Source organism: Cetorhinus maximus, chromosome 21, assembly GCF_964194155.1.
Source record: "Cetorhinus maximus chromosome 21, sCetMax3.hap1.1, whole genome shotgun sequence".
Taxonomy (NCBI): Eukaryota; Metazoa; Chordata; class Chondrichthyes; order Lamniformes; family Cetorhinidae; genus Cetorhinus; species Cetorhinus maximus.
The window spans coordinates 2,536,014-2,550,088 of record NC_135899.1 but is presented as its reverse complement, the minus strand read 5'-3'; the positions used below and the strand labels follow the sequence as shown (position 1 = coordinate 2,550,088).

The 14,075-nt window shown below is 48.6% G+C and overlaps 1 protein-coding gene across 2 annotated transcripts; it reads left to right on the top strand.

Annotated features, from left to right (window-relative positions):
- Positions 1 to 5,898: 5,898 nt before the first annotated feature.
- Positions 5,899 to 13,540, top strand: LOC144695574 (histone H2A-like). Of its 2 annotated transcripts, XM_078566464.1 has the most exons (2): positions 5,899 to 6,265; positions 13,512 to 13,540. In XM_078566464.1, the coding sequence occupies exons 1-2, from the start codon at positions 5,899 to 5,901 to the stop codon at positions 13,538 to 13,540; spliced, it is 396 nt and encodes a 131-aa protein (XP_078422590.1). The 2 variants fall into 2 exon arrangements, with proteins under 2 accessions (XP_078422590.1, XP_078422589.1); XM_078566463.1 differs by lacking the exon at positions 13,512 to 13,540 and having other exon boundaries at positions 5,899 to 6,288.
- Positions 13,541 to 14,075: the final 535 nt, after the last annotated feature.

The following is a 14,075-nucleotide window of genomic DNA, read 5'->3' as shown; positions in this document are numbered from 1 at the left end:
ACAACATCTACGGAGAGGAACAGTTAACATTTCGAGTCCGAATGACCCTTCAACAGAACTAAGTAAAAGTCATTCGGACTCGAAACATTAACTGTGTCCCTCTCCGCTGATGCTGTCAGACCTGCTGAGTTTTTCCAGGTATTTTTGTTTTGTATTTCCAGCATCCGCAGTTTTTTTTTGCTTTTAACTAATGTAGAACACGAGAAGCTGAAGGCAAAACACTGCGGATGCTGGAAACCTGAAACAAATAACAAAAAGGTGCTGGAAAATCTCACACAGCATCTCGAGTCCATTCCAAGATATAATTAATTATTGGTTACTATGGGAAGTCAGCAAGTTAAATAAATCCCCAGTGAACTAAATTTTACGACCATAAATAAACCTCATGTAAAATAATGTTGTGGCCAGGGTGGAACTTTTAGGGTTAATTATTGGTTAATTATTAAGGGAAGTCAGTGTAATTTTTATGGTTTATTTTTTTGCCCGTGTCAGGATTTCAAAGGCGATCAGCTCAGTTTTTTCCAGGTTTGGTGGCTCTGAAAAGAGCCGTTGTTTATATATAAATAGAGAAACGGAGATGGTTTATTTTGCTGCCCCACGTCTCCCTTAACATTTTCCGACCACCCGCCTGGTGACCCTCCTCTGCCGCCCCACCAGCCGCTTCCCCCTGGCTCCGGGCGGCCTCCCCCGGTGCCCGTGAGCGGCGGGCGCCGCCCTCCTGGCGCCCCGCACCGCCTTGTATTTGCGGTAGAGGTGGGGTCGCCCGCGCTGCGGGTGCGGGTGGTGGGGGGCGGCTCGGCCCTTCAGGCGGACCCGCGCCCGGGCGCTCCTGGGCGGCGACGCCCGGCGGGGGGGTTTGCCGCCGCCGCGGCGTCGGGAGCGGGGGGCCCGCCGGCGGGCTTTGCGCTGGGGCTGCTTGGCCGGGGCTTTGCGGCGGCTGTAGGTCCTCCTGCGGAGCCGGGGGCCCCGCTGGTGCTGCAGGGGGTGAGGGTGGGGCAGGGACGGGGGCGACCGCCGGCGGCCCGCCGCCCTCCTCTTGGCCGTTTCCCTCCTCTCCTTCCGGGGGCCGCCGCCGCCGCCTCTCCCGCCGGCTCCGGCTCCCGCCACCTCGCCGCCCGACCCGCGGTTCAAGCGGAAGGAGCCCGTGGCCCCCACCCCGGCCGTCTGCACCAGCGAGCCGTTCCGGACCAGCTGCTTGACCGTCTGGTTGACCCGCGTGTTGTTGCGGCTCACGTCGTAGCCCTTGGCCGAAAGCGCCTTCTTGAGGGCGGCCAGCGAGATGCCCCGCCGGGCCTTGGTGGCCGCCGCCACGTGGAGGATCTGCTCGGTCACGGTCGGTCCCTTCTTGCGGCGGGGCGGGGGCGCCGCCACATTTTGCGGCGGCGGCGGGGGCGGCGGCGGATTTTGTTGCTGCTGCTGCTGCGGATTATTTTGCTGCTGCTGCTGATTATTTTGCTGCTGCTGCTTCTTCTTCTTCTTGGTCCCCCCTCTCTCGGTTGTCGTTCGAGCCTGGGGCGGGGTGGCTCCCCCGCCTCCCCCTGAATCGCCCACGTTTTCCGCCTTCTGGCTGTTGTCAGCCATCCTTCCTCCTCCTCCTCCTCCTCCTATTTTATCTCTTATTTCTTTTTTGGCACCCACGTTGCAATCTTCATAACCAAACGCTGCCCGAAGATGAAGAGGAGCGGGGAGCCGCCGCTTATTTTTATCAGGTGAGGGCGGACGCCGGCGGAGCCAGTTCCCGCCTCCTTCACTCCATCCTCCTCCTCCTCCTGCTCATCCCGTCCCTCCCCCTTTCTCTCCACCTTTTTAGATTCACCAGAACGGTTCTAGCGATGAGGAACTTCAGTTATGAAGATACATCGGAGAGGTGGGGGACAAAAACAACAACAAAAAAGAAAATGCTGGGAAAAACTCAGCAGGTCTGGAGAGAGAAACGTTTCGAGTCCGTCTGACTCTTCCTCACAGCAGAGAAGTTGGGGCTTTTTTCCTTGGAGAAAAGGAGGCTGAGAGGGGATTTTATAGAGGTATTCAAAGGCATGAGTGGTCTGGGCAGAGGAGATAGAGAGAAACTGTTCCCACGTGTGAAAAGATAAAAGAATGAGAGGGCACAGGTTTAAAGTAATTGGTAAAAGAAGCAAAAGTGACATGAGGAAAACCTTTCTCACACAGCGAGTGGTTAGGGTCTGGAATGCACTGCCTGAGGTTCAATTGAAGCATTTAAGAGGGAATTAAACTGTTATCTAGAGAGGAAGAATGTGCAGGGTAACGGGGAGAAGGCGGGAGAATGGCACTAAGTGAATTGCTCATTCAGAGAGCTAGCACAGGCACGATGGACCGAATGGCCTCCTTCTGTGCTGTAATAATTGTGATTCACTGATTCTTTTTATTTCTGTATGTCTGTCCTCCTGCACCTTATTTAACGCTCCCCTCCTTCCTGCACCAGTTCAGTAAACCAGGCCCACCGGGTTTCACCCCCCCACCCACCCCCTTCCCACCAACCTCAAGGTAGCAGCTCCAAACGGACCAAAAAGTGACCCTTCTTCCCTCCAAAAAAAAACCTGCCGGAAAATGTGCAAAGAGCAAAGCGGAGTAGATGAAACCCCGCCCGCTCTTCCCGTCTTTCGCCCCCTTTCTCTACCGAAACTAAGGAACGGTCCCGAGGTCTTATTTTGTTTCTTTTCCGAAAATGGGAAGTTCCCCCACCGACACCGAGTTGTCGAAGTTAAAAGCTTCCAAAAAATAATAACCTTGCCCCCATGAGGTTTACATTTGCTTCAACTGCCTTCAGTAAATGTGGATACTGTAACACAGGTCATCCAGAAAGCGGGGCAGACAAACTACATCCCATTAAACGTTGGTTTCTCTGCATTCGGGTTGAGTTTTTGATTTGATCCCGAGAATCGGATTTATTATTCTGAAATGTGGGAGCTTTGCTAATTTTCCTGGATTAACAAAAGGAAAGCCTGGTATTGCCGAGCTTTGTTTAAAATGCTCTCCCAAAGCAAACATTTGAGAAAGGGGGGAGGCAGCTTGAAATTGTATTTCTTATTGTTAATTGATGTGTATCATTCCTGTTGTAAGTATAAACTTTATTTATTGCCCGCAGCTTCCATTATGAGATGTTATTTTAACGCCAGTTTTCACCTGTGCTGCTGGTGTAGTAGTGACATCGTCGTCTACCGACTGGTTGAGCAACTTTGGACAAGACAGTTCGCACCTAAAGCTAAGAAATATCAGTCTGACAGACGAAACCAGATGGGCAGATCTGCCAATCCTGTTGTCTGTGAATTAGGAAGATCGTTATCAAGCGCACAACATTATAGTGACACATCCAGCAGGTAGAATTTACTGCGATAAGGATTTGGTTGCAAAGAGCTTTAGGGCATCTGCTCAAAGGCATGTGATTATCGATTATTAGCCATCGCAGCCAAACTCATGTCTAGTCACCTGGCTCCATCTCATTTCTAGAACTTGACAAATGACAACAAGATGGATTCCTTCACCTCCGTCGTTTTCGTTTCCTCTTCCTTAGTAATAATCGGCCGAAGGTTACCCAGCTAATCGGCACATGGAAAACGGCCACCGTGTCAGAGCCTCAAAGCCAAGTTCACAAGGGAATCTGAGGAGATTCTGCCCTTTAAGACTAAGTGACACAAACAGTCAGCCCCGTACAGTGGATTAATAAATTCTCAAGGGGGCTGTTTTTATTTTAACTCAACCCGCCCGACGGGGAACTGACAGGATCAGGATTTTTTACACCGCACAACATTAATTTCCTCTGGATTGAAGTCAATAACATTTCACTCCCGGGTTCCCGATTAGACTTCATCCGATCTGCAATGTTGACCTGACAGGAACAGTTTTGGCGCGATATCCGATACCTGTGGACCTGTTTCGCAATAAAAAACCTCAAGGCTTCTTCCGGGTTTATTAAACATGATCCAATGTAAAATCAACCACACCGACAAAATGTGGATAACATGAGATGTTAACGGTGATAAATCATTTTGCACCCAGCAAATTGATGGTTTCTGATTGTGATTTGGGACAGGCTCCTGATTTTTTGGGGGGCCGGTGTGAAGGGGGCGGGACCTCCGCCCGATTCTCTCTAACTCGCCCGCTTTCCGCTTTGATCTGAAGCCGCCGCGGCCCCGCCCCATTCCCGCCCCTCCCCCCCCCACCCCCGGGTGACTGAGAACAATGACTGAGACCGTCCTCGCCGCGCCTCCCGCCCCCAACCTTCCCCCTCTCGCCCCCGGCGCCCCGGCCGCCAAGAAGAAGGCCGCCTACCGGCCGCAGAAAAGCGGCGGCGCGGCGGTGGCCGAGCAGATCCTGGAGGCGGTGGCCGCCACCAAGGAGCGCCAGGCGGCCAAGCTGGGCGCCCTGAAGAAAACCATCTCGGCCTCGGGCTACGAGCTGGAGAAGGGCGGCGGCGCCCGGCCCAACCAGCCGCTCAGCACCGCGGCCAACAAGGGATCCCCGGCCGAGAGCGGGGCCGGCACCTCCTCGGCCTCCCTCCACCCGGAGCAGCCGGAGAAGGAGGAAGGGGGGCCGGAGGGAGGAGAGGGCGAGGACGGCGCCAAAGGAGGGGCCAAGAGGAAAGCGCCGACGGCCAAGAGAGCGGCCCCGAAGAGAGCGGCGGCCAAACGGGCCAAGAAAGCGGCGGCCAAGAGCCCCCGAAAGGGGACGGCGGCCAAGCCGAGAAAAGCCCCCAAGCGGCCGGCAACCTGCAGGCCTGTGGGGCGTAAGCGGGTGGCGGGGAAGAGGAGGTAGAGGCACAAGGAGCGGAGAAAGATCAGAAACACAAAAGGCTCTTTTCAGAGCCACTCACATGGCCATAAAAAATCAGCTAAAATCATGGGGAACATGAGGGGGAAATAAAACCCGAAAATGCTGCAAATATCCAGCAGCCTCTGTGGAGAGAGAGACGGAGATATAACGTATCCAGTCCGTGTGACTTGTCTTCAGAGCTATTCTTTCCGTTTGCTGCAGACAAATTGCGTGACTGCACCCAGCAAAAGGGAAAATAAGACCTGCAAAAGTGAAACAAAATAGAGCGGATGCGGGAAATCTGAAATAAGAGGCGGCTGATCATCCTGTGGGGAGGAAATACTCAGGACATTGCCCAGCATTTTCTGTTCATTCCTGGTCAATTGTGCTCCGTTTTGTTTTTGTTTTTCGGGCGAGAGTCAGAAAATGCTGGAAATACTCAGGACAGTGAGGAGGAAACGAAGTTAACATTGTGGATGGAGGGGGCCCCCCAGACCTGAAACATTAACCGTTCCGAAGTGGTGTCCACATTGGACTCGAAACGTTAGCTCTTGTTTCTGGCTCCACGGATGTTGCCGGGCCCGGTTGAGCATTTCCAGCGTTTTCTGACTTTCGCCCGAAAAAAAAAGCAAAACGAAGCAACGAATTTACCAGGAATAAGCGGGAAACGCTGGGAAATACCGGCCCACTGTCCCGGGTGTTGTGTTTCCAGCATTTTGTTGCATCCGTTTCAAATGTCCCTCCATAGCAGCGCTTTGAGGCAATTAGAAGGAAAGTGCAGAAGGAAATGGGAATGGTATTTGGTGTGGGTCCCTCCTCCAGTTCCGAGCATTTGGTCAATGTTTGGCGAAATAAAGCAAAATGTTTGCTGAATATACTTGATTGAATAATCTGTGCCTCGTGTGTTTTGCATTTAGGGGCAAGAGTGAAACATATTGGGCGGGAAATCTCAGCCCCAATCAGCGGGCGCGCAGATACTGCCTTCCTATTGGGCCACTGCTGACAGCACATTCTCCAATCAGAAAGTCTAACCCCCGATTCCCCCGGCTCGTATATATAGAGCAGACGCAGCAGATTTTCGCTCATTCTCCGGCTGACGGTCGGGGAAGTTTGTTCTGAAGGAAAGATATGTCCGGTCGCGGTAAAACCGGAGGCAAAGGGCGCGCCAAGGCCAAGACTCGCTCCTCCAGAGCCGGCCTTCAGTTCCCTGTCGGCCGGATCCACCGGCTGCTGCGCAAGGGTCACTATGCCGAGCGGGTCGGGGCCGGAGCCCCCGTCTACCTGGCCGCCGTCCTCGAGTACCTGACGGCCGAGATCCTCGAGCTGGCCGGCAACGCGGCCCGGGACAACAAGAAGACCCGCATCATCCCCCGCCACCTGCAGCTCGCCATCCGCAACGACGAGGAGCTCAACAAGCTGCTGGGCGGGGTCACCATCGCCCAGGGTGGGGTCCTGCCCAACATCCAGGCTGTGCTGCTGCCCAAGAAAACCGGCCACCCCAGCAAGGTTTACGCCTGAAGAGGGGGGGACACCGGAAAAACAGCAAATCCACAAACCACAAAGGCTCTTTTAAGAGCCGCCCACCTCATCCTTTTAAAGAGTTTAACTGGGATTTTACTCCCGCTACTTGGCCAAGTTGTCAAATTTTTCATTGGGTGACCCGGGATGTCAGGAACTTTATACAACAACATTGGTCCTATGGACCGTGTAATACCAAATACAGCGCAGTTGACTAAATTTTTATTCTGTCAATAAGTCCTGAATTTTGCCAAATATTCTAATTATTTCTATATTGAAATCGTCTGAATTTTCCAGTTCCTTTATTACTTTGTATTTTATTTTGCTTCTCTATCGCCTACGAATTAGCACTGGTTTTATTTGTATTGTCACTATAATTTTTTTCAATAAAGTATCTATTTGCTGTGCTAATTTTATTCATGTGTCTGAAGGTTGCTCACCCTGTGGGCTGTCCACATCTCTATTGACCAGTCCTCTTCAATTGGGTGTAGTCCGTATTGAGTAGTCAGTCTTCATAATGTCCATCTATATTTGTCTGTGTTCCTCTGGCACCCTCTCCCTTTTACAGCCTCTGTTGACGAACATGACACCATATCTTTTAGACTCATAGACGTTTACAGCACAAGGAGGCCATTCGGCCCATCATGTCCATGCTGGTCAACAAAGATCTGACTACACTAATCCCATTTTCCAGCACTTGGCCCATAGCCCTGGAGGCTATGGCAACACAAGTGAATATCTAAATACTTCTTAAATGTTACGAGAGTTGCAGACTCAGCCACCCTTTCAGGCAGTGAGGTTCCAGACTCCCACTGCCCTCAGGGTGAAAAAAGTTCTCCTCAACTCCCCTCTTAGCCTTCTACCCCTTGACTTAAATCTATGCCCCTTGGTTATTGATCCCTCTACTAATGGAAAAAGTGCCTTCTTATCCACCTATGCCCATCATAATCTTATACACCTCAATCAGACCCCCTCTCAATCTTTGCTGTACCAAGGAAAACAATCCCAGCCTATCCAATCTTTCCTCATAGCTCAGACCCTCCAGCACAGGCAACATCCTGATAAATCTCCCCTGCACCCCCTCCAGTGCAATCACATCCTTCCTATAATGTGGTGACCAGAACTGCGCACACAGTACTCCAGCTGTGGCCTCACCAAGCTTAGGCCATAACTGTATCCTCAAGCCACATGTCCAAATGATGACATCTTTCTTTTGACCATGCTCTCCAACAAACTTGATCTTTCTCCCATCTTACCCAAAACCACTTTACCTATTGCTCTGCTTCGCCAACTGATCTTTAACGTTCTTCTGTGGATCCTTTATCCTAGAATTGGAGTGAAAAGAACTTAAATCAAGCTCAATGTTCCCGTGGGGCGAGTGTATTCGGCCATCAATAATTTACCAGAGGGATAACACTGGCTATGAAAGAAGCAGGAAGGGCGGCAGTGTCTGGAAAATCGCTACATCGGGCTTTCTTGCTAATTAATGAAAACCAACAAATAATGTGACTGACTGTACGCTATAGTTTCATTGTTACACTGAATCTTATGATGAGCTATATTTTTAACCCTGTTTGTGGTTTTACAAAAAACAGCCGAGAGGTGATTTGGGGAACTGGTGGTTTGGGACCTTTGTTGACCACATATTTTTGAAGCCCCAAGGTTTCAAAAAGAAATGGTAACTGTCTGCAGATTGCGCAAACAAACAGCCTGCTGCACAAGAACCGAAAGTGAAAACGTTTTGGTGCCAGTGCCTGGTTGTGAGGGGAATCTAGATTTTTAAATTATAAATTAAGTATTTAGATGAGCACTTGAAATAGCATAGCATATAGGGCTAGAGGCCAAGTGCTGGGAAGTGGGATTAGAATAGAAAGGTGCTTGATGGCCAGCCCTGACACAATGGGCCGAAGGGCCTGTTTCTGTGCTGGACAACTCTGTGACTCTATGACTCTAATTTAATCTCTATACTTTTGAGGCAGATCCTGCCACGGAAAAGAAGCTGAAACCAGGTTGGAGGATGTGGAAGGACACCGATCAGTACTGGTTCGGTATGAGGCACCTGCATGGGAAGCTGGCTGGAAGATTGCTCACAAGACCAGGTTGCCTATCAGGAAAGGTGGAAGGTTGTGGCGCAAGAAAAGGCAGTGAACAGCGATTGTCAGCTCAGCACAGCTAGGGAGCTGGGATTGTGCCTGTGAATAGACGCTGGAGTCCAACCTGGCCTACCCATGGAATACAGTCTCAGAAGAAGAGATTGAGCGGCTGGGCGGTGAGCAGTTGCAGGAGCAATGAGTTTGAGCCTTGCTGCCTGACAACTTCTTGCAGACAGAAGAAGGAAAAGAGCCTCCAGGCTGAAGTGGAGCTGGTCTGGAGGCAGATTTGTGTAGAGCAGAGACAAAATAGCTCAACACCAAAATCACCATATTTTCCTTGCTCTGGCTAGTGCTATGATCTCAGCAGAGACCAGTAACTTCTTTTAAAACAGAAAAAATTAAGAAGCCCAGTCATTTTCGACAAGTGTAAAGGGACAAGACTCCACAGTTTAAAACAGAATTTTTACCGTACAAGAGTCAACAAAGCAAGGTAATAATAACTTGGTCTCCATAGGCTTTGCTGTGTAAAGAAAGAATGAGGAGCTTTCCGTAAGCATATAAATTGTAGAGGTTTTTTTGTGTTGCATTGACTGATTCGATGGTACCTTGGGTACGACCAGTGAGTCGTGACCTCGACATCACGCTTCTCTGAGTTGCATAATACTATTGCACTTTCATTCCACAGCTCAGACATTAGTATGTGTCAAGTTTTACGAATATTGAATTACATATAAGCATTGTCACCAATAAAGGTTCACACTTTGGATTGGATAATTTTGCAACTTAAGAATAAGATATTGAAAGGTTAACTGACGACGCTACCCCAAATTCCAACCCTATGTCTCATTTTAATTTCCTATGTCCATCTGTAATGATTGCAACTCCTAACTTCATGTCATAGCAGCCCAGTAGGAGGCCATTCAGCCCATCAAGCCCATGTCGTCTCACTGTGAAGTACTCCAGTCAGTCCCATTCCCCCGCTCTATCCCTGTAGCCTTGCAAGTTTAGTTCCCTCCAGTGCCCATGCAATTTCCTTTTCAAATCATTAATTGCCCCTGTTTCCACCACCCTCATAGGCAGCAAGTTCTAGACCATCATCACTGTGATTGCTCTTACACATCACCAATCATCACTGATGACAGATTTGGGGACTTCCCTAACATAGACAAGGCAGTAAGGAGGAGATCTGGATCAGAGGTCAGCTCTCTTACCACGTAAGGGGTTCTTCCTCACAGCCGCTCCCTTCATCTTGTCAAAAATACTTTAAACCTGTGAATTTTTTAAAGTTATTCTCACAGCAGCTCCCTTCATCTTGTCAAAAATACTTTAAACCTGTGTGTTTTTAAAATTTATTCTTTCATGGGATGCAGGTGTCGCTGGCTGCACCAGCATTTGTTGCCCACTCCTAATTGCCCTCAAACTGAGTGGCTTGCTAGGCCATTTAAGACCCAACCACGTCTCTGTGGGTCTGGGATTTATATGTAGGCCAGACCAGGTAAGGATGGCAGATATCCTTGTTGAACTATCCACCCTTACTAGCTTTCAATTCTGGAGCATTTATTAATTGAATTTAAATTCCACCACTAGCCATAGGGCACCCATATCCCCAGAGCATTAGCCTGGGCTTACTGATCCAGTGACATTACCACTGCACCACAATGCCATCTTAACTCTAGGGATAAGTAGAGGCAATATGGGCCACATGGCACAATTCTAAAGAATGTGTCTCCTGTACCATCAGCAAATAGGAACAGCTTTTCTTTATCTACCTTATCTAACCTTGTAATCTTGTACACCTCTATCAAATCTCCCCTCAATCTCCTTTGCTCCAAGGAGAACAATCTTAGCTCCTCCAACCTAACCTTGTAATTAAAATCCCCCACCCCTGGAACCATTCTGGTAAATCTTCTCTGCACCCTCTCAATGGTCCTCACATCCTTCCTAAAGCGTGGTGGCCAGAACAGGATGCATTATTCTTGTTGTGATCTAACCAGAGCATCATAAGTGTTCAAAGTAGCTTCCCTGCTGTTGTACTCAAAGGTCTCTATATATGAGCCCAAGATCCCATATGCTTTGCTAACCACTCCCTCAATATATCCTGCCACCTTCATGGACATGGACAGCAAGGTCCCTGCTGCCCCTGCACGCTCTTTAGAATTGTACCATGTGGTATTGCCTCTTCTTATCCCTTCTGCCAGAATACATCACCACACACTTCCCTGTGTTGGATCCAACTTGGATGTACAACTCTTTATTCCTTCACCCAAGTCAGCAATAAGTGTGATGAAAAGCTGAGGCCATGGAACAGATTCCTAGGGAACATAGCTTGCCACATCCCACCAATCTGAGAATGTTACCTCGTCAAATCTGCAGGCAAATAACAGAGAAATGCAAGTACTACAGAATGGTGATGTTGGGGGGCATCAATTACCCAAATGGCAATTGGGATCAAGTTAGAGAAAGGGAAAAGAATTTATGAAATGAATTTGGAAATCTTCCTTTACTCTTTCATGGGATGTGGGTATCACTGAAAATACCAGCATTTGTTGCCCATCCCTAATCGTCCTTGAGTGGCTTGTGAGCCCATTTCAGAGGGCAGTTCAGCTCGACAATATTGTAAGCCAGACCAGGTAAGGTTGACAGATTTCCTTCAAAATAAGCAAACAATCAACGATAGTTTCATGGTCACCGTTACAGAGGCAAACTTTCATTTCCAGATTTTATTAATTGAATTTAGATTCCAGCAGCTACCAATGGGGAATTGAACACAAATCCCCAAAACATTAGGCAGGGTCTTTAAATTACCAGTCTAGAGATATTACCACTACACCACCACCACCTCCCTCAGTGTACTTGCAATCTAATGGGGAAGGATAAATTGTTGGATCTGGCGCTGAGGAATGAGGTGGGCCAATTGGACTAAGTGTCAGTGGGAGAACACTTGGGGAAGAGTGATCGTCGTATCATAAGATTTAGATTAGCAATAGAGAAGAGCTAAGAACAAGTTAAAGTAGAACACCTAAATTGGAAGGTGATTAACTTCAATGGAATGAGGGGAGATTTAGCCAGATTAAAATGGAACCAATGTTTCATGGGAAAAGTTGTAATGGAACAATGGGTGATCTTTAAGGAGGAGTTCAGGTGCAGGCTAGGTACAATAAGACGGAAAGGAAGGGGAATCAAAGTCAGGGGTCCTTGGATGATGAGGGAGTTGAAGGATATGAGGAAACAAAAATAAGAGGATTTATGAAGCTTGTGAGAACTAGGCCAAATAAAATAAGTTGAAAGGGGAAGTGAAGAGAAAACTAAGATAGGCAATGAGAGTTTGTGAGAATAGAATGGCAGTAAACATAAAAGCTAACTCAAAAAATGTTCTGTTTTTCAATTCATTCATGAAATGTGGGTATCGCTGGCTAGGGATGGGCAATAAATGCTGGCCAAGCCAGCGACACCCATATCCTGTAAATAAATAATTAAAAACAAATTATTAATCTCTAATTACCCTTGAGAAGGTGGTGGTGAGCTGCCTTCTTGAACCTGTAGGTACACCCACAGTACTGTTAGGAAGGGAGTTCCAGGATTTTTACCCAGTGACAGTGAAGGAAAGGTGATATATTTCCAAGAGAGGATGGTGTGTGGCTTGGAGGGGAACTTCCAGGTGGTGGTGTTCCCATCTATTTGCTGCCCTTGTCCTTCTAAATGGTAATGGTAGTGGGTTTGAAAGGTGCTGTCTAAGGAGTCTTGGTGAATTCCTGCAGTGCATCAGTATAGATGGTACACACTGCTGCTACTGTGCGTCGGTGGTGGAGGGAGCAAATGTTTGTGGATGGGGTGCCAATCAAGCGGGGCTGCTTTGTCCTTGATGGTGTTGAGCTTCTTGAGTGTTGTGGGAGCTCTGCTCATCCAGGCAAGTGGGGAGTATTCCATCACACTCCTGACTTGTGCCTTGTAGATGGTGGACAGGCTTTGGGGAGTCAAAAGTTGAGTTACTTGCCACAGAATTCCCAGCTTCTGACCTGCCCTTGTAGCCAAAATATCTATATGGCTAGTCCAGTTCAGTTTCTGGTCAATGGTAAGCCCTAGGATGTTGATAATAGGGGATTCAGTGATGGTAATGCCATTGAATGTCAAGGGGCGATGGTTATATCCTATCTTGTTGTAGATGGTTATTGCCTGGCACTTGTGCAGTATGAACGTTTCTTGCCATTTGTCAGCCCAAGCCTGGATATTATCCAGGGCTTGCTGCATTTGGACATGGACTGCTTCATTATCTGAGGAGTCATGAATGGTGCTGAACATTGTGCAATCATCAGCGAACGTCCCCACTTCTGACCTTATGGGGGAAGGAAGGTCTTTGATGAAGCAAGTGAAAATTGCTCGGCTTAATAGCACTACCCTGAGGAACTCCTGCAGCGATGCCCTGGAGCTGAGATGACTGACTTCCAACAACCACAGCCATCTTCCTTTGTGCTGGGCATGACTCCAACCAGCAGAGGGTTTCCCCCCTGATTCCCATTGACTCCAGTTTTGCTAGGGCTCCTTGATGCCACACTCGTCAAATGCTGCCTTGATGTCAAGGTCAGTAATTCTCACCTCACCTCGGGAGTTCAGTTCTTTTGCCCATGTTTGAACCAAGGCTGTAACGAGGTCAGGAGCTGAGTGGCCCTGGCGGAACCCAAACTGGGCATCAGTGAGCAGGCTATTGCAAAGCCAGTGCCGCTTGATAGCATTGTTGATGACCCCTTCCATTACTTGACCAATCATCGAGAGTAGGCTGATGGGGTGGTATTTGGCCGAGTTGGCTTTGTCCTGCTTTTTGTGTACAGGACATACCTGGGCAATTTTCCACATAGCCGGGTAGATGCCAGTGTTGTAGCTGTACTGGAACAGCTTGGCTCGGGGTGCAGCAAGTTCTGGAGCACAAGCCTTCAGTACTGTTGTCAGGGCCCACTGCCTTTTAGCCTAATATTTAGGCTACATCCTGTATGCAATGCCCACAGCTACCAAATCCTGGAATTTGACTATCCAGAGTCAGGCACTGTACAAAATACGGCACAGATTAAGAGTCTACCAACAAGATGGAAGCAAATAATGATGTTACCACTGGGATGGGCAAAGTGTGCAGTTTATCTACCTCCACTAGGTCACAGGCCAAATGATCATAAGATGGAGGAGTAGAAGTAGACCATTCGGCCCATCGAGTCTGCTCCATCCTTCAATGAGATCATGTCTGGTCTGATAATCCCCAACTCCACTTTCCTGCCTTTTCCCCATAAGCCTTGATTCCCTTACTGAGTAAAATCTGTCTATCTCAGCCTTGAATATACTTAATGACCCAGCCTCCACAGCCCTCTGCGGTAAAGAATTCCACAGATTCACTGTCCTCTGAGAGAAGAAATTCCTCCTTATCTCTGTTTTAAATGGGTGACCCCTTACTCTGAGATTACGCTCTCTGGTCCTGGACTCTCCCACAAGGGGAAACAACCTCTCAGCATCTACCCTGTCAAACTCCCTAAGAATCTTATATGTTTCAATAAGGTCATCTCTTATTCTTCTAAACTCCAGTGTGTACAGGCCCAACCTACTTAACCTCTCCTCTTAAGAAAATCCCTCCATACCTGGAATCAACCCAGTGAGCCTTCTCTGGACTGCCTCCAATGCCAGTATATCTTTCCTTAGATAAGGGGACCAAAA